The sequence below is a fragment of the Lissotriton helveticus genome, chromosome 8, assembly GCF_964261635.1.
Source record: "Lissotriton helveticus chromosome 8, aLisHel1.1, whole genome shotgun sequence".
Lineage (NCBI taxonomy): Eukaryota > Metazoa > Chordata > Amphibia > Caudata > Salamandridae > Lissotriton > Lissotriton helveticus.
The window spans coordinates 338,288,318-338,309,501 of NC_136069.1; the positions used below are offsets into that span (position 1 = coordinate 338,288,318).

Below are 21,184 nucleotides of genomic sequence, written 5' to 3' on the forward strand. Positions count from 1 at the left end.
GCCTGGTAAACATACCCCATTTACATCCAGCCCACAATGCAGCATCCCAAGGGTATCGTATTCTGCTCTCTTGTATTCAACCTCTACCTAACCCTTTTACCCGGTGGAATCCTTAAATCTTGCATGCTGAAACTACATGAATGATGCACAAATCAGTCTAAAACTAGACTATCCCACGGACCTTCCACCACGACAATCTATCTTGCATGTCAATAAGATCACAAAGGATGACTGCTTTGCAGTGAGAATGCTCCGATGCTATCGGAAGCTACAAGTCATTCTTACCCTTGTTTTTAGTAATGACTACAATAGTAGTCTATACGTTGGTTCTTAGTCTTTCCTAATAAGTAAACTGCAACCGGTTCAGAACCTTGTTGCACGAATACTACTTCATCTATATCCAATGGAGCACATGAAGACCGTCCTGCAAGCTCTCCACTTGCTACCAATAATGTGTTTATTTATGACACTCATTGTGTCATTCAAAGCAACCCAAGGAAAAGTTCCACTGTATCTACAAGTGAGATCAAGCAGCAATCCCAAAACAGGACACTATGCTCCAGATCAGCTTCAAGGATGGCCGTACTGCCTTCCAAAGAGATCCTTTGACAGATGTGCCTTCTCAACCTTGGCAGTATCTCTGCAGCATGCTGTCGGCCAGAATACAGAATTATTAGGAACACCTAATATTGCCTAAAAAGTAAATGTGGCTTTAACCCAAGATATTCTTTGCATGTAGACTTTAAGAATAGTTTAGGAGTCTGTGGCACAGTGCATTTCAAAGGGGGAAGAAATACATAAGAAGCCCAATGTTCAGTGTCTGGTAAGACTGTTTAATCCTCTGTTTCCCTTGTTCAGTGTTGTAAGTAGATGCCAGATTGACGTGCTTATGCTGTATCTCCCGTAAATGGAAGATTGTCTATTCATGTCTTAACATTTTGTATATCTCACTTAGCTAGTGAATGTGTGGGGTGTTAGTTTGTTTCTGTGTAAATTTCAGTGGGTATTGCTACGGTGTACAGAATGTGCCATGTGCTATTTCTTTAAGGTACCTTAGTAACTTGCTTTGTAGATTGCCAGTCCACCTTTCCTTCATGAGAATCTCCGCTCTGGCTCTACTTGCCAGGGAGGGACCTCCATTCTTAATCTATCCTGTTGTGTCAAGCTTAGGTTCATCTAAAACCCTAGTCTAATTTTATTCTTCCTACACAACTACTGTGGTAAAATCTCTACTGCTGCTGGATATAGACTGATCTATTGTGACTTGTTCATCTCTATACTTTAATTGCACCACAACTGTCTTGGGTACGCTGTGACCACCAGCTAGATTCTTGCACACACAAGCTGGCCCATTCCATCATAACCAGATGGACCAAAGCTTTTAAGCTACATGTGAAACATAAGGCAATGCTGCGTGACCTGCACTGAGTTCACTGAAGCAGCTACGCACATTATACTAGACCTACCCTACATGGAACCACCCCATACCAAATCTGAAAGTCGGGGTGGGGGTGTTTTTGAGAAATCAAAACACACTGCTCAGTCTTCCCCCTTTATCTTCACGACACAAGCACACATGGACAAAACGACTGTGCCATCGTCTACGAACCCTCATTCACAACACCAGCGCCTCTCGGATGGGTCATACCACGAACATCTGTTGCAGCAATCATAAACCTGATGGCCCTGATGCTCTAAAAATAATTCCTCTTGCAGTATTGTAGGTCACACAATTTTACTAAGAATTGTGCAGCTTGTAAGCTACCGTGAATGGGGCGAACGGTCAGTTTGCAGTTTCAAAGGCTCATTTCTCAGTAGAGGGGCACTAAACCAAACCCACCCCCATCCCCCTCCCAATTCTTTTTCCTTTAGCCTCCATTGTACTGAATACAGTTTTGCGGTTTAGTGAATAAAAACGGTTTGGGCATTTCCTTCACCGCAATATTTGTTTCCCTTTAGTGTTATTTTGAAGGGTGTGGCAAGTCTTTCAAGAAACATCAACAGCTGACAGCACACGAGTGCCATCACACTAACGAGATGCCATACAAGTGAGTATCCTTTCCCTCTTGAAGACAATATTGCATTATATTCTTGAACACAGTTGATCTATACAAAGCAGCTGGCAATTACTCAAGGATTTTGTCAACTGATGTTGTTCTGCAAACCATCTGGGTTGCACACCACCTAATGTTCCTCTCTTCTCAGCTGTATTTCTATTATATTTTCATGTCCGCTTAAAGGAATGGCTTAATTCTCTTAAATTACACAGTATTTCCTACATTTGCGTCTGAATAGCACTTAATGTAATTTATTACAGTTGTATAATTAAAACTATTCTTTGCTGATGTAGCAACGTTCGTGATCTGCAGAGATGAGTTCAAAGTGATCTTTAGAAGTGGCCCACTTACTGCAACTACCACTATACTAGTTGAGAGAAATAAATATATAATCTCTCACAAAGAGAAACGAATCGTTGTGTATTGTTGACCGCATCTCATTGGCTATCGTGAACCATGTTGAGCATCCAGTTCTGTTCTAGCCTAATATCCACAGGTATAATGTTCTTGCCACTTCTTGCAATGATCTTCACAGCTGCATATTTTTTTTCACCCTCCGACCCCTCCTTTGACAAGTAAAAAAACAAATGCAACTAACTACAATAAACAAAGAGTAGGTATCTTTGTATGATGCAGTGAGTAGCAATTGCCTCGCGCTTAAGGATGAAAGTATGTTTTTTTTACCTTTCTGCAATGTGGTGGCAGAAATTAGGCTGTTAGCTTATTTTATTGAAAACTTGATTCATTAGTCCTCACTTGTTTCTCCTTTCATTGTTTAGATGCAGTCACCAAGGCTGTGAGAAAAGCTTTCTGATGCCAAGCAAATTGAAGCGTCATGAAAAGGTCCATCTAGGTGTGTATAGTATATTTTCTTGTTGAACAAGACTAGCATATCGGCTATCTAGAGGGTGTTGGTATCCTATGCATAAACATAGGATATGTTTATGCATAAACACACACACACACACACACTGAAGGCCAAGATTTATTCTTACAGAGACCCATACTGTCTGGCCCACACACCGATCTGAGGAGGGTGTACCACTCCCAGCATGAATTAGGGGCCAGCAGGAGTGCACAATCGTTGCATAATTTTGCCAGGTGGGGACCAATGGGCAAACCGCTCCAGCAACAGGGAGGAGACCTCAGCCGAGGTAGAAGAGTATAAGGCACTGAGTGACGGATCCTCGGCCATTACCTGACCCCACACAAAGGCATGTGAAGAAAGGGAGCAGCACATAAAGACCCATCGGCTCTCTTAGGTGAAACAAGCAAGTTCATACAACCTGGCTGTGGGTCGGGAGGGGGATGGGTAGGGGAGACCCTATAGAGTGGTAGGGACCACGGCTGCACTTTGGAGTAGTGCCTAATCTGGATACATTGCATAATCACCTTGTGGAGGAATTCCTTGGAGGGGAAATTGCTAAGCAAAGGTGGTCCTGACCCTAACCTTGGATATTAGGTTAAAGCACACAGCATTGCAAGGCATTCTCTGGCATACTACTCTGAGCTAGCGGGCCAAAAGCAAATATTGGGCCTCTAATGGAGGGTAGGCTCAGCAGTGTGTTGGGTTGGCATTTGGGTTTATCTGTCCATCGTGGGATGAGACTAGAGGGGGAGGTACCTTGCCAAACTGGCAACAGATGCCTTCCCTTTCGAGAGTGATGTCCCCGTGATTGGGAGGTTGGAGTTTCCCAGGGAGATAAGCCAGGAGTGGCAGAGCCACTTTTGAAGAGAAATGTTTGAGTGGAGTGTGCTTTAGGCTATTCAGCAAACGGATGCAACACTGACGTTTGCAGAAGGGTTTGTTTGGGTTGCGGAGGTTGATGAGGCTCTGAGGCAGATAATTATAATACTGGAATGTACCTATGCATTCTTTTCTACAAAAGTAGTGCAGCAACATGACCCAGAGGAGGGATGGGGGGAGGGGGTCTTCATTGTAGTAGGGGTGGGTCAGTAGCAGCAGCGAGATTGCAAGGCCTGGCATCAACACAGGCTGAAATGGTTGGAGTAACGGTGGGTGCGAGTTCTAGTGTGCGTGGGATTCTGCAGTGAAGTTTGCGGACCGAAAGAACTACTGTCAAGGTACATGTTAGGCTTTCCAGGAAGACTGTGGAAGCTGAAGATGTCATGGGGTGGTGTGGTGTTGTGTACTCCAGTTGTTTGGAAACCTTTTGAGTGAGCTGAGATTAATTTGGGAGTTTATATGAAATTAGCAGAGAGGTGGAGTCATCACAACATTTGCCTTTGTTGGAGAACTGGGACTAAAGGGGGAAAGGTGCGGCGAGCACGACACACAGAATATGCCCTGTGGACTGTTGAGGAGGCTGTGGATTCCTTGCTGTGCCTTTATTGTGAGGACGGGTTATTGGTTCATGGGATCTTAGTTTTGTTGGAGTGTAGAGATTGTTGTTGGACAACAGTCTCTAATCTTCGGTTAGTCCTCGAATGGCGTGTTGAGCGGGGCTTCCCTTTTACCATGGATGCGGTCCTTATTAAAATCATTAACGTAGATCCTCACTGAAGTACAAAGTTATGCATCTTTTTAAAATGCACAGGTCATCACTTGATTTCCATTGTAAGGTATTTCGCAAGTAGAAATTGCTATGTTTTAAAATGTCTGCCTTTTACTGACCGTGAAAAGGGGAGGGGGTTGCATTTGAATAGCCAAATGTTTGTGGGGATGCTACTTTGTAAATCATGTGTATGGATTGATTTGAGACTTTCTTTGTAGGTTATGCTTGCAAGAAAGAGGATTGCCAATTTATAGCTAAAACCTGGACGAACTATCAAAAACATATGCGTGAAAGCCATGTTGGTAAGTTGTGATGTTCCTCTTAAACACTGTGTAGCCTTTGAAAATGTATGCAGTGGTGTGGAATTTCAGTCTACTTGTCCAGGGTACAAAATGCTTCCAAAACCTAATTGCCATGTAAACTCCTAGTTCAATTTGGTGCGATGAAGTGGGATGGCAAATACCAGCGTTTTCATGGCACTCTGACAATAGCTTCTCTAATTATATCCAGATTTTGATTCTAACAGGGTGTGAATTTACCAGCGTCTTCGCAATTCTTCTATCGTGGGCTTAGAAGTAGGCAGAATGCAGATTGAGTTTGAATGCTCAGAGCAATGTATCGAGCGCTCTTCACATCAAAGGGAAGTCACCCTGCTGGAAGATCATTACCAAAAGCTTCACTCTGCAGAGGTTAGAGGCTAAACAAATATTTTTTTTATTTTCTCACTACCAGGTGAGAGGATAATAAATGCATCTCAAGAGGAACACTGTTCCAAGGAGACTGGGACATGACTTTGAAGGTGCAGTCTAGAGGTCGGGCACGCCTTAAGCGAGAAATGTTGAGAAGCACTATATTTGAAGAGGATCGTGAAATTTTGAGAGCTTATTGCTAAAGCAGACTAAAAGCTGGTCATAGAAAAAATAATGGAGATGGCATACCTCTTTAAAGGTAGTTTAGTGGCAGACTTTGTGTATGGCTTCTGTCAGAAGCGCGCAAACAGATGAGCTCCTTAAATCTCGACGAATTGGAGACGATGGGGAAAGAGTTCTTAATACCTAGGAAGATGGATTTACAGTAATGTGCTAGTGAATTAATCCAAGCTTAAATGGTTACCTTGCAACTGTTAAGCAGACAATATTGGGGATTGTTGGAAAACTAGGCCGCATCTGTGAGGTCTGCACAAATAACTGACACATTTGTCCTTCACTGGGAACCAAACACCCTAGGGCAGCGCCTGACTCTCAGAGGGTAGCGTTGCAGAGCAGTCTGAGGCTTACTCAAGGGAGGTGGTGTGGGCTAGTATTCGCCATTTGCAGGTGCACAAAACTAACACTCAATAATTGATTGTCCAGTCTGTACTTTGCTTTGTAAGAGTACATTTATTAAACAAACACCACTCCATACTCTACACCAATTTACAAATATACATAAGCTGATGGAATTACTTTGTGACATTGCATAACCTCATTAAACAGGCTACACCTGCCTTGGTGACACATGACCCTGACTGAGCACCTCCTACTGACCATACAGTATGCACCTCTACATCTTAAGAGCTAATAGTCTGGGATCTTCACCTAAGCGCAGCAGCAAGAATACATGTTTACGCACACTTTAGAATGACAGTACGCTGCACATTTGGATATCATTAACCATGCATTGCAATTACAGCCCCTAAAGGCATTATAGATTATGTTATGTTATGTTATAAATACCGTCAAACACCCTAGCAAGAGTGTCTAGCCACTTAAATCCACTTTGCTCATGACATCACCTTACACCAGTGCTTCACATTGAACATCAGTCCCTCTAAAAGAAATAACCCTTAATAAATGCATTTCAGTGCAATTACACTCTTCACCTCCAGGGGATGCCCTTCTCCAGACATCACTAACTCAGCCCTTCGCTCCTTGATGCAATTATCAAAACACCCTCCGCTGAAAAACAAAGTTCCAGCCCAGAAGGTGTTTCATGCAGGTTGAGCCTTGGAGGGGTTGATTCCTTTAAATCCCCAAGACACTTTGGGTGGAACTTTTTTCATCTTCGCGCTGGGGAAGACTGCTCCTGCAGCTCCCCCAGCACCTTTCCACTCATGTGGTGACCCTGTCCTCCCGGGGCCACCACAAGCAAAGAACATGATGTTGGCCCTTCAGGCCGGTCCTGGCCTGCAAGGCATTGTGGGATTGGTTGCATACTTGATGAGCGGCTCTCCTGCTGCTCTGGGGAGAGATGCGATGTGGGCCTCCGGCTGCCTCTAGGGCCTCGGTGGGTGGCCCGGTCCCACCCGGACCCCCAGGTAAGGAAATGCGGCTCGGGGAGCTCACCCGTGGCCACTCTGCCCATTTTCAGGGGCCCAGGCCATGTGCCGCTTCTAGGGCCTCTGTCGGGGGCCCGGTCCCACCCGGACCCCCAGGTAAGGAAAGGCGGCTCGGGGAGCACACCCCTGGCCACTCTGCCCATTTTCAGGGGCCCAGGCCCCGTGCTGATTATGTCCGGGATGGGGTCCCGGTCTCACCCGGGAACCCCAATTGCCTTTGGGTTGGAGGGCAGCCTGGGGAGCCAACCCCAGCTGCCCCCCGCGCGGCCAGCACCCTCGTATGATGCCGCGGGAGCCGGCTGTGCACTTCTAGTCGAGCGGGCAGACTCTAGTCCGCTTCCCTGCTTCTGCGGGTCTTCTGTGGAGTGCGACTGCACTCCCCCGGCCTCCTCCACACTCGCTGGGGCCCGGGGATGGGGTCTCGGGCCCCTGGGTATCTTCGGGGGGAGTGCGGCGGCACGCCCCCACCTCCGCCTGGCTTCGGGGGATGGGGTGCTTCCCCCTCCTTCACATCACCCATGAAAATGCCAGCAGGGGGCCAGGAGCCCACCCTGGCCTCCTGCTGGCATTTTCACGGGAAGCGCAATGGCGCTCCCCGGCTTTGCTTCCTCATGGGGCAGCCCCCAGCACCTGACCCACCCCGGCGGCATCTGAGACCGGCCCTTCGTCGTCGGTCTTCTTAGGGGGTCAAAGGTCGCCTACCTTCCGGGGGCCATATATCAGCCCCTGGGGGTCCGATCTGCCCCAATTTTGCGTCTTCTTGCTCCTGGTGGCGTCCCCCTTCATCCTCGGGGTCTTCAAGAGGGTGCATTCTGTAGGGAGTGGTTTTCACTGGCTCCCTGCGCCACACCCCAGAGAGCGCTTCTCTTCCTGTGCAAGTACTTTAAAAGTGAAGTAGGGGGATGGCAGGAAGTCTGTGTGTCCCTCAAACAGCGACATATCACTTCCCTGCTCCCTCCTTGTCAGCCTCTGGGCTTGTTCAAAATGACGTTGTCCAATGTCTCTGGCCACATGGCCTCTGAAACCCAAATCCCCCCCCCCCCCCTCACCACCTTCATGTGATTCAGCTTAGTGCCTGGCACCCAGCGACTACACTTGATGGATTGGCTTCTAGCTCCACCTATCTTTTCTCCTTTGAGGGAAGATCTTCGCTCTGGGAAGAAGGGTCATTCATCTAACCTGCCAGGGCCAGACCCCAGCCAGGGACTCAGATAAATGACATTTCTGGACGACCCAAAAGCATTACAAATATGACTTTGCAGAATACTCATTTCACATACACTGGACTTTGGTGCGTGTCTGGAATCTGTAGGCCTTGTGGAAGTCATTTTAACCACGGGCCCCACATCCCCATAGGGGAATAATGAAGTGAAAACACAGTAAAACACACTGACTTTACCTGGCATGTTCCTTCCCAGGGTATAAAGCCTATTCCATGTCACCACCCAATTCTGCAGAAGTCCTGCCACCCCATTCACTCTGTAGCTGCTCCTGGACTGCACACGATAGGAATCTCCCCTGCGCAGCCCCTACATGTGTGCACACGCATGTACACCCGTGTCTGCATGTAACCAGCACTGTGTCCCATACTCCAGCCGCTGCACAGCGGCCTAGTCAAGCCAGGAGGTTCACCAGTAAAATATCTATGCAGACTCCTTAAGTAGGAGTTCACTGGGTTAGTCCCAGATTATGAGGCTCCCCCTCAGTAAAAGCTCAACAATTAGGTGCTCAAAAAGCGAAAAATCCGGGCGGCCCATAGTGTCAGAACCACCTAACACATTGCCGCGCCCAGCTGATTCCTACAGGGAAGAAGTAGCCACTCTACATGGGTACACTTCCGGTAGTCTGCGATAACCAGTTATAAGGGGTTCTGACCACCCACCTCCCCCCCCCCCTTACTCACCAGTTAGCCGCTCAGACCACCTGCTTCTCCCATCCATGAAATCTCCACCCATGACAGGGATCCCAGACTACCCTAAGAACCCTCCAGGCTCTAGGTTAGATACCTCCAGGTTACTCATGGTCTACATGGACTCTGCCTAACTAGGCCCACCTTTGCCCTTGGGCATGCAACACTATTCTTACCCCTTCTCTGGACAAGGGTACAGTGCCTCAGCACTGATGCGGTCTCCTGGGATAGGTCTACATCCCATCCCGGGGTCACTGGCTGGTCTCCCTTCCAAAGATTGATCCAACCAGTACCCTCTCCGTTTTGGTCCTTGCACCCTAAAGATGCAACCTCTCTTGCCCCTCACCCTCAACCTGCCGCTGAGGTAGTTTTGCTGCCACCACCCTTTCGGGATGACTGGCTTCCCTAAAGAAAGCACAGCCACTCATGCTTTTCCACACAGAAAAGCTCCTCTGGCCACTGGCCTGACTCCAAAAATAGGACCTCAGACCGGCCTCACTACCACACTGGCAGTGCTAAGGAGGAACACTGAGGGTGCCTAGTCAGACCTCCTACAGCTCATTCCCCCCCCGTCAGTAGCTCCACACGGAAACTACCCCGGGAACCTAGACCCCTTTCTTGTTCTCCGCTGCGAGAACAGGGCCTATGCACCCTTCCTTCCGAGAGGCACGCTCTCTTCCCAGAGTACCCTTAGAGAGCCTGTGGGCCCAGAGTTAGCTAGACCCAGGCCCACTTCTCATGGCTCTCCCCGGCAGCGCCTTGGGAGACCGTCCATAGAGCTACCTGGTCCCTGGATGGCCTGCACCACCCCTTCTGAAGAGCATACAACAGTTTGTATGCCTGCAGAAGATTATCTGTGGTTAATCTTGTGAGTAAGTGTCCAGTGCAGCCCATGTGGGGGGTCTAATAAAATTAAAAAGTAACTTTACCCATATCGGCTGCCATACAGCCATCCTCTGGTGCTGCAACTATATAGCTAATTCAATAATGTCCCTGTTCAGTTCAGATTCAACGGTGTCCAAGGACCTCTTCTAGCGCAGGTAGCCATCTTTACAATTAGTAATTAGTTTAGTCGTAGTTTCTATGAATGGATTAAAAAAAAATTCCATTAAACAGTGGACCCCGTTCTAGAGTCCCAAACCGATGTGGAGTAAGTATCCGGAGTAGATGTGTGTTATTGTAGTGTTTTGTATTATACAGAGGCTGGCTGGACTAATGGGTGTGGGTGTGGGTGTGTGTGTGTGTGTGTGTGTGTGTGCGCTAAAATGTGATTGCTAACTGATTCGAAATCTGGAATGGACATGCTGTATGTATACATCAAAATACCAAATCTGTTGTACCTGGCAGTGTTTGCAATGTCCCTGCCCAACTTTTTGCCTTTTGCCGTCCACTTTTGATATTTGTGTTTGATCGCCTTTGAACTCTATGCACCTTTCCACTACTAAACCTTGCTAAAGTGATTGTGCTCACTTCCCTAAACATGGTAGATTTAGCTTCTACCGAATAAGCACATATCATTTACTTCATCAAAATTGGGCAGCGGGGTATATGCTGCGCACGGTCATGTGATACTGTAATTATAGCTGTAAATTCTTCAGATAGTGCTCAAAGGAAAATTAATACAAAGACTACCCTGCGTTGTCACTCAATGTGAAAATACATCCACATTTATATCCTTAAATACAAAATCTGTTTCCTGAGCCACAATCATGTAGTGCATGGCAGTAATTAATTCACACAGTAGTTATATTTAAGTGTTTATTCTTAGTCTTTATTCCATATCTTGTAATATTTGATTGCGCTTCAGTTCTTCATCAATGCTTCCGACACGTGTTTAGTCTATTGGTGATTAACCACAGACTGTCAGGGCTACAAAAAACAAATGTATATCCTGATTACTTTTATTACTTCTACATTAAACCTCCACCACATTATGGGTGAGACTACCAAACACTCAGTGCACTGTTTAAACCATGCACGGCAAAACCATTCTAGTGCACTGTGTAGTTTAGCATGCTATAAAGAAAAATAGGAATAATTGGCTTCAAGAAAAAAGATAAAGGAAAAGAACCGGATCAAAAGACACCTGAAATGTTAAAGTGAGCATTAAAGCAGAAAAAAGGGAGAAAGAGAAACCTTTGTAAAAGCACCTGATAATCACCCGTGCTGATTTCAAGATGCATAGGAAAATGGCGTCCATGCAACCCATGCTCACTTCCATTGTGCACATCACACCGTTGTTAGACTCAACATGGACCGAGAATCTACAAGTGGTGTGATCAGTATCCACCATGAACAACCGTCTTCGATTTTAAATGACCCGTAGATAAACTCCAATAAAGTGCATGTAAAGAATATCCACATATATAAATATTGACTCCAATCTAAATATAATTGTTCCAAAACCCATCACCTAAATCATTACGAACATAAAGAACAGGCACTCACCAGTTATGGCCCTTCCTGCATGAGGTAAGTGAGTTCAACTTGGATTTATCTTCAATCTTCACAATAGCAATAAATATCCTAAAACGACATGTAGGACAACACCACCGTAGTATATCACCCCCAATCTATTCATAAGCCAATATAATCTCCTACTAACCGATAAAACATCAAGGGAGTATATATCCCATGTACAATGAGCAACAAGAACGCATAAGTGGATGTATTAATTTAGTGGATTTCGGTGATCTGAGCGAAGACTGCAACTCTTACTAGCAGACCAGTTCTCCCTCTTCCCCTCCCTACTTAAGTTGGACGCTGGTTGCTATGCGCAGCAGACACGCTAATGCAGATAACACACGCTGACATTATACTAATCAGGAGCGCCTGGTAAAGGGCTCCTGCGACATAGCATTTCAGAACTTGTTCATTTTTAACTCTTCAATTGCACTGTTTTTAAAAATCTTCGCCTCACTTTACAAAGTTTTCCTCGCCACTTGCACTTCCCCAGTCCACCGCTGAGCAGTTTGCGTGGAGGGAAGCTATACACTTGCATTCACCGGTGGTGACTATACTTCCGGCATAGAAGCGGCGTAAGGTCAGTAGACCAGTTGTTCCTCTTTCCCTCCCTATTTAAGTTCCATGCCGGTCGTCACGCGCAGCAGACGCGCCGCTGGTGGGCCAAAGGCAAGCCCATCTGTGCCGGGCCTGCGATCTATACAGCGGTCCCCATTAAAAAAAAAAAAAAAATCTCCAACAGGAAGATCTCGTCAGCCCCTTGGTTCTGCGAGTCCCTCCGGCTCGAAACAAATTTGTAGACTCCAAGAGCGTCGCTGGCGCTTACATTACGATCCTGTTAAAAAACTACACTATAAACTGTCCAAATATAAACACCTTCTGATCATTGAAAAAAATCGTAGTCCAATTGAATCGGCACATGTATCAGGTAGTCACTAGACTATCTGGACAAGGCCACTCTACCTCCACAGTTGCCTCCCAAAACCTCCTACTCCTTGGCAACTTACGTTCAAGAAAGTCAGTAAAATATACTCTTAATTTCACTACCCACATTTCCAGTGATCTACATTCAGCAGCTTCCTACGAATACAAAAACCCCTCTTGTGAGGTTAATGCCACATCCACAGATAAAAATAATTTTTATTCACTCCAGGAATTCAGTCAAGTTTCTCCAGACTTGGTTTCACATCTACTCACCACTATCCACTCTGGATCCCCAGACGATCCTTGTCCCTAGTCCACTCTTAAACTTTTTCCTGACATCATAGGTACTAACTTAGCCGATATCTTTTAATTCGATGTTCAAAACTGGCACCTATCCCTCTATTTGGGAAAAAAACAATCATCAAGCCCCTTATTAAAAAGAGCAATTTGGATCCATCAGACCTCACCAGTTAGACCCATCACCTGCCTTCCACTTCCAGCCAAGATCGCTGAAAGTCATGAATATCCAGCTATCAAATTTCATTGATCAAAATTACCACATGGATGAATCCCAGTTTGGATTTAGAAAGGGACATGGCACCAAAACTGCTCTTTATCAAGGCTTCGGATGAAATTAGGAGAATACTTGATGGAGGGGCTGCCATCCTGATATTGCTGGATCTCTCGGCGGCTTTCGACACGGTTCACCATGTGACCTTGATACACCGTGTCGCTGCAATCGGGATTTCGCATATGGCTATGGCCCTCTTGGCCTCCTTTCTTTCCAACCGATCGCAACCAGTTACACTTGGTAACTTGAAGTCACCGTCATTTGCCTTACCTTGTGGTGTGCCTCGGGGATCCTCGCTGAGACCAACCTTATTTAATATCTCTGTCCGACTTGGCGAGAGTCATTAAATCTCACCACATGGGCTTAACATTGTATGCCGATGACACGCAACTAGTTCTAGAGGTCCATAACAACGGTGCCAAAATTGCACACAACTTCCAACAGGGAATGCTTGCAATCAGCACCTGGATGGCAGACAATTGCCTTAAATTAAATTCCGACAAGACGGAGGTAATGATTTTTGGCAGCCTCCTCCCTGCTTGGTCCTCCACATGGGCGCCAGCAGAATTGGGATCTCGCCTGTCGCAAAGGTAAGAAACCTAGGGGTTATCTTCGATAATAAACTGTCATTTATGCATCCAGCAAATGCAGTGGTCTCTGCATCCTTCATCAAAATATTAAAGAAACTCCTTCCCTACCTTCCCACCACTGCGGCCAAGACCCTTATCAGTAAATTAGTCCTGTCCAGGATTGACTACTGTAACGGTCTGTTTGTTTAAAACTCTTTCCTGGGCATGAATAAACTGCAACAGGTGCAGAACGCGGCAGCAAGACTCCGGACAGGTACCACAAATTCGAACTGATTTCTAACCTAGTTCTACAGCTTCATTGGCTGCCTGTCAGAATCAGAGCTAAGTTCAAAGCCCTCGGCATCGCTTTCAAAGCACTTCATGCCTCTGGACCAGAGTTAAAAAAAGAAAATCACTATGCGCCTATACTCCCGCGGGATGTTTACGCTCTGCTACAGCAAACCTCCTGATGGTAGCGCACACAAAAAAAGCATCCTGGGGCGATAGATCCTTCTTAGTTGCCACCACCAAACTTTGGAACAGTGTCCCGACCCCTATCAAGATGAGCTCGTCCTTGCTTATATTGAGGAAGCAAACAAAAACCTGGTTCTTTAACCAATAGTAACATGTTCTGCCTTAGGTTCAGTCTACAGCGCCGAGACACCCACGGGTAGTTGTGCGCTATATATTGCATAAAAAAATAAAATACTATGCACATGTATGGTAGTTTTGGTGCTGTGGTAAGTTATCAAACAACAAAATGCCAATACTGATTAACCATTTACCTCTTAGAAGTACCACATTGAAATCAAACCATGTGCCCACAAGCCTTTTGTTTCTGTATGAATCGATCAAAATGTATTTATCCACATAGTCATTTCTATGGATTATTGAAAATCATTAAAATCCATCTTCACAACAAGATCTCTGAATTTTACTTAACATATCTCACCACCATCCAAAGCATTATTATATCCACTCACTGTTTACATTTATTTCGCAGTCATACAATCTTCCAACACTCATTCCAGCAGCCTCACCCCCATACTCACTACAACACTCAAGCACTCTACAAATGACACAATTAATTCTTGACAATAGACCAAAGGTGAATTAGTTTAAAAAAAAAAAACACAATACAAAATTTAACACAATTTTGCCTGCGGTGCCACGAAAAGCCAAACACCTCGGAAGATGAAGTGACTTGAGTCTCGCGGCCAAAAGATGCTAAGAAAGCAAGTCTTAGAAGCGACACTCCACCACCGTCCTAGTCGTGTACAGTCTGGAATCATATTAAAAAGGAGGACGCTCATGACAGACTACCTCAGCAGGATACATACAATAGCGGTCCATGACCGCCATAAATATAAAAAATATGTTGCCAGCAGAAATCTAGATCAGCTGATCGAGTTACGAAATTGAGCTTGTCGGTCCTGAGGAGAACCCCGTAAATTTATTTTGGGTGTATTCGAAACGCGTCTACCCGTTTGTGACCAATTGAGTGTTTATATCTTGTGTAAATTGTGTATTGCGGTTTTTAAACTAATTCACCTTTGGTCTATTGTCAAAATAATTGTCATTTGTAGCGTGCTTGTGTGTTGTAGTGAGTATGTGTGTGAGGCTGCTGAAAGGAGTGTTGGAAGATTGTATGACTGCGAAAAAAATGTAAGCAGTGAGTGGAGAGAATAATGGTTTGGATGGTGGTGAGATATGTTAAGTGAAATTCAGAGAGCTTGGTGTGAAGATGGATTTTAAATCCATAGACATGACTGGATAAATACATTTTGTTTGATTCATACAGAGACAAAAGGTCTTGTGGTCACACTGTTGATTTCAATGTGTTACTTCTAAGAGGTAAATTGTTCATCAGTATTGGCATTTTGTTTATTGGGTAGTTTGGGCTCAGCCTTACTGATTTTGCATCCGAACCCTTGGTGGTACATTACCAGCAACCCAATAACTTAGCATCATGCTCGAGGTAGCGATGGTAACTTCAAAGTGCTACTGAAGGCTAAATTGGAGGACCCGTTCTGAGACCAAAATAAAAAAATATGTATTGACTTTACTCACAAATGTGATTTCAAAATACTGCTTTTCCATTCACTGTGGTAACGTTGCAGCATATGGTCTGCTGTTCTGTTTTTCATTCATGCTTTTAAAGTGCTGAACCACTTTGGCTGTTTACTATGCACTTCTGTGTACCTCGCTTGGCCTGGTTTTTACATACATGCACCATTATGTTTTTACAAGCAATGTGATCATATATTCAGTGGTAGGCTACCAGCACTCCTGTTTAGGGACCGGCAATTATTTTTCTGCATCAGACCTTTACAAGAGCAAGAGGGGTTAAAAACGACAACTTGAAGACGAAGGAAGACTGAAAAACCGTAACAAAGGGAAAAGTAGGAACCAGTTGGAGTTGGATAATCTGGTAGGGAGTGTCTGATACTGGTTTAAAGAGGTATGAGGTGAATTCAGGACTACGATTATTTATCCACTCGTGATTGACTATCTTTACGTGGACTTACAGGTGGACAGTGGGCTTGATGCTTCTCTTGATACAAGGTTGAACTAGTTTCTTGGATTCCCCCAATGGAAGAGTGCTTCCTTTTCTATGGCACTTAGTTGCTGTTCCAGGAACTCCTCTGCTAGTCTGTCTTCTCTTGAAGTCCAGACAAATGTGCTTACGGAGGTGTTCTAACCCTTGAGGCTATGTTTCGATTCAATGAAGCAGCACCAACTGCTCTATCAAAACTACCACATTCCCGGATAACTGGAAACATGCAGAGATCATCTTTCAGCTGTAGGGAGGAACCCAGTCTGCAAATTTTGACCTTTTCCAAACGTTTGCACGTTAAAGTGTCTGTGAAAACTCTAGATCCATTCTGACTGGCGTGGAACACAGGGCTTCTGTGCGACTTCCCTTCCATTCCCTCCCTCTGAGTTCCCAAAAAAAAAAAATCAAGCACAACCAGTCTATAGGCTCCAGAATGGCAGGAGAATGTGGTACCTAGAAATTCTGGGCATTGGCATTAGTCCCTGATCAGGTTACCACTTGGGGAGGATCTTCTGTTGCTGCAGCAGGGCAGGGTTCTGCACCTGAATTTGCTATTTTCACCTCCATTCATGGAGATTGAGCAGCAGCAGTTGACTGTTTGAGCTGCCATCTGAGGTTGGAAGGTCCTACTTGGTATCTGGCTACACAGCCCATTTATGCAGGGCGCTGGGATAGATTTTGTGGCCTGGTGTGGTGTCTGCAAGACCAACCCTTTACAAACCAAAATGTTGGATGTTTTATTGTTTATTTTGTCTTTGCCCCTGCAAGGCCTTACAATAGCCACCATTCAAGTTAGTTTGGCTTTTTCTCAGCTTGCCGAACATATATTTAAATCACATGTGATGTGTTTTTATTGTGACATTCCTTCCAAAATGTGTGTTTTATTGTGATATTCCTTCCAAAATGTTTGTAATGCTACAGTGGGTCCAAATTGGAGATCTGGACACTGTTCTGGCAATTGGGAAAGAGTTGAGCATGAAGCTGAAGTGAACGTGCCAACATGACACTTACGAGACTCTAACATTTCCATGGCAACACCGTTATGGCATGGCTGAGGGAGGTCTCGTCCTTGGGAGGCTTCTGTCGCTGGGACCTAGTGGGGATTTCGCTCCTCTGACATGTGTGGGTGGGGACCACATGCGCTCCTTCTTGGACCTACAACACAGACATGCCCTCTCCCAGTTCTACAAATACTTACAACTCCGCCATGCCCTCCACACCCATCTCCCAACACCGACCACTCTCCCGGAGTTCAGCCCTCGAAGCTCAGGTAATGATGGGGAACCCGGGATGGGGGGGGGGGTGGGGTGGGGTGGGGTGGGGTATGTCCCGTATATACCGGGCGCTGGTAAACCACTGCCCTAAATCCCTGGACCGGCTTAAGGGAGTGTTGGGAAGGGTGGGTGGGTCCTTTAGATGACGCGGATTGGCGTGACGCCCAAAACCCTGACTACATCATCTAAGTTACGCCTGGTCCAACTTTATTATCTCCACACAGCGTACCTCACCCCAGCACGTCTCTTCCGAGCCGGCCTGAAAACCTCCCCGGCATGTGCGCGCTGCGAGACTGCCCCTGCAGACTTCTACCATGTGGTGTGACTTTGCCCAGCCTTAGAGCTGTTCTGGAAGGGGTTGGAACGCGAGCTTGCGCGGGCTCTTAGGTGGGCAGTTACCATTGACCCGAGGCACTTGCTGCTGGGGGTGTTTGCTGGCCTAGATGGCTCCAGGGCTGACGAGCGCTTTCTGGGGACGGCCCTGGAGGTGGCCAAGCGGGACATAGCAGCCGGTTGGTCCCAGGCTGCGGAAATGGAGGAGGGGGCGTAGATTGGTGTGGGGTGCAGGAGGAGTCGCTCTTTGAAGCACGGGGTTGCCCGGAAATGTTCAGCAAGGTGTGGGGCAAATGGTTCGGCTTGTTGCCTTCTTGAGGGTCCAAGCCTCACTATGCACATCTGTTATATGGAATCTAATGTAACCACTCAGGGGGGACCGATTATGTCAGTTTTGTCGCCAGGATGGGGAAGGTTTTTAATATTGCTGTGTGATTTCCTACCAATGAATTTGTTCCAGAAATTTCAATAAAAATTGATCATCAAAAAAAACCATTTCCATGGCAGAACAAATGCTGAGCCTTACGCTGCCACTTAAGGGCACGCTGGCATACTTCTTAAACAAGTTTCTGTATCCAGTCTGGTGCCTGGGGAAATATTCTAAAGGTGAGGAATCTGCTGTTAGACTAATGCCTACCAGATATCATTTTGGATGTTGTTGCACACACAAATAACCAGTCTCCAATTCGAAGCTGAATAAAATGCAGGTAAAGTTGACCATTTGAGAACAAAAGCAGCACAGACCAGCTAAGCATTGTCCAAGGCGATGGGTCTGGATTTGTAGTGCAAATCCCTGCAATTGGCATTGGTGCGTGCCTCCCCTGTGGGCCTAGCGTCTGTTTCGAGGCCATTCACTGATGTGCTTTTCGCCCTTTGTTTTTTTTTTTTTTACTTTCTAAAATGGCTGTCAACCATGTTGCAGTTAAAATGACTAGGTGAAAATGGTTCTCTGGTGAATCACAATACGTGTGTTGCAATAAATGCTTTCCAACACCTGTCGGCATGTAAATATGCAGCGCCCATCATGAAATGGTTAAAAACCATTTCAGGATTGCTGCTATTTGCATGTGCATCACGTTGTACCTGCACCCATTCTGTTTATTTAACTTTTGTTTTCCAACAAGTCTGACATCCATTTTAGAACGCAGCAGAAAAGGTGCCTTGGCAAAGAAAGTAGGTTGCGATTCACTTCTTTAAAGCAGTAACCCATTCTTTCCCAGTGCTTTCAAGTGTTTTTTTGGTTTTTTTTGCCCTGGGTGCTCCATCTGATATGTCTTCTTTTGACTCCCAAAAAGTTGTCATGCCTCTCAATTCGGGGACTTTACTACTGTCCCCACATGGACAAGCTTTGGTTTAAAATGATCAGCCATACAGTTTGCAGTGAATTCTGAACCTGAATGTATCCCAAGTTGAAGGCTTATTTAGCCTGGGCTTTCAGACTTACCTTTAAGTAGAGTTGCAGTTTAAGGTCTCATTCCAGTCTTGGGCATGACCACTTCCCATCATGGTTTGGCTGCTACTTTCAGGTGGAGCTGTGGGCAGCTTCCCACACCTTTATCTATCTTTGTGCATGCATTTTTTACAATTCTAAACTTCAGTTTTACTTTCCTTTCCTCGTTAAATAATTTTGTTCTTTTTTTTTTTTTTTTAGAAGATCATATTTGTGAGGTCTGTGAGAAGAAATTCAAACGTAAGGATTTTCTGAAACAACATCAGAAGACTCATTTGAGTAAAAGGGAAGTATATAGATGTCCAATAGAAGACTGCGGAAGGAAGTACACAACTGTATTCAATCTCCAAAGCCATATTCTCTCATTCCATGAAGAGGCACGACCCTTTGTTTGTGAACACTCTGGATGTGGAAAAACCTTTGCAATGAAGGCGAGCCTTGATAGGCATGCTGTCATGCATGATCCTGAGAAGAGGAAGTTAAAGGTAGGCATGCTTCTGCTGCTCTTCATGAACTGTTAAAAGGTCCCAGTCAATTGACGTGTGATCTTGATGAGTTAGTTGAAACTAGGTTGGCAGAGCGTGTGCTATTGATGATTTTGTCTAAATGGAGATGTAAGTTCATGCAAGTATAGATTGATTTACAAACCTTCTTACATGGAGAAAGGTAACACATGAGGTATAGTATGTTGCCTAATAATGGTGGAAGTGCACAAAGCCATTCTTTGACTTTCATTTACATGTTTTACTCAGTTTGGTATTTGTAAGGCATTGCAAACTCTTTGCATCCTGGGTGGGAGGAATACTTTTCTATGCTGTTCGGTGAGAGCGATTGCCTCCTATAATTAGGAGGCCTAAAAACTGCTGCATTGTATTCTATTGGTTTAACTACTTATGATTTCATTGAATTTACATTAAACTTGTAGATGGTCATTTGATTGAGGCCAAAATCATGCAATTTCCTGAAGTATTTGAATTTTATTAACGTTTAATGAGTACAACCTCACCTGGATGCCTTTAAAGTCCTAAGTTTATCACTTGTGACAGCATAGGTCATAACTTGTTTTGAAACCTGATAATCCTTCTCCCATGTATTATGGTTCAATATGCTGCTCCTTAGTTTCATAGTATTTAATCTTCTGAAATGTGGCCTTCTGAACTTGTGTGAGTTGTTGGGCACAGCTAGTCATTTAGCTCGAGATTGATTAGTGTCTCAGCCAAAACCCAGTTTGTGTGTTAGTATGGCCGCTAATATTGGGTAGTTTCAGTAGAGCAAAGCAGAGGTGGTCATCCATTTCATAAAGGAGATTTCAAAAATCTGGATTAAAGGCTAAATCTGGTACAGAGATCAGTCTTATGCGAAATAACTGTAGCACAATCCGGTCTATACCACACAAACTGGATTTATTCTGCATTACTTGGCTTTAGGAGCCTGTGGTAAGTGTTCAGAAATCTATGCAATCATTTTTTTATGAAAGAGCTGCAAGTTTCACCAAGTAACTAAAAAAAATGTAATAAAATGAGAATTCACATTCAAGGGAAAGCTGGCCAAAAATGTTTAGACTGTATTTAGTAAACATTCAGTCACAAATTATGTAAATGTTGCAAAAATATTCGGTCACCCTGTCTCAAAGTACAGGTCAAACCACACGCAATATAGAAGCAATGGTTAATCATGATGTGAAGACTACCTCTAGGTTTGGGGCTTCAACCCAAGGAGCTGAACAGCTGACTCCTAGGTTCTGAAATCTCATTGGCAGATGTATAACCTTGGTGGCTCTGTCTTGCTGGGTAGAGAGCAAAAATGGAGAAGCACTCCCTTCTTTTATACGTTTTTATGACTAAATTGATTTAGATCTTTGTTCTGTTTACACCAAGCGTGCTACAGAGGTAGCACGTTTGTCCTGAACCGTGTCTACTCAAACTTCCTACCTCGAGTCATGTCGTACTCGACCTCTGTGCACTGTTACTATCACAAGATGGGAGTCAAACGAATGCATATTTTAAACTCAATTTTTGTATTTATCAACATTTAGAAATAACACAAATAATGCACATAAACAAATAATTCATTTTTAAACTGTAAACAAACATTTCAACAAAATCATTTCATCATGTATCCAGATGAATGCTCAATGCATTTCGAGCCCGATTTGGCTCTTCAGGGGCCTAAAAAGCTAAACCTATAAATAAAAACTTACAATTCTCAGTTTTTTTATGCATCTTCAAAATGCAGGAATCACAA

General features: G+C 44.9%; 1 protein-coding gene across 2 annotated transcripts in view; it reads left to right on the forward strand.

Moving 5' to 3' along the window:
- Positions 1-21,184, forward strand: part of GTF3A (general transcription factor IIIA) — a 62,872-nt gene that overhangs the window by 28,708 nt on the left and 12,980 nt on the right. The window contains exons 4-7 of one of the 2 annotated variants that reach the window (XM_078655989.1): positions 1,960-2,048; positions 2,837-2,910; positions 4,792-4,875; positions 19,142-19,425. In XM_078655989.1, the coding sequence (XP_078512115.1) occupies positions 1,960-2,048; positions 2,837-2,910; positions 4,792-4,875; positions 19,142-19,425 (531 nt within the window). Of the gene's footprint in view, positions 1-1,959; positions 2,049-2,836; positions 2,911-4,791; positions 4,876-19,141; positions 19,432-21,184 lie in introns of both variants that reach the window. The other variant, XM_078655990.1, reaches the window with a different exon arrangement.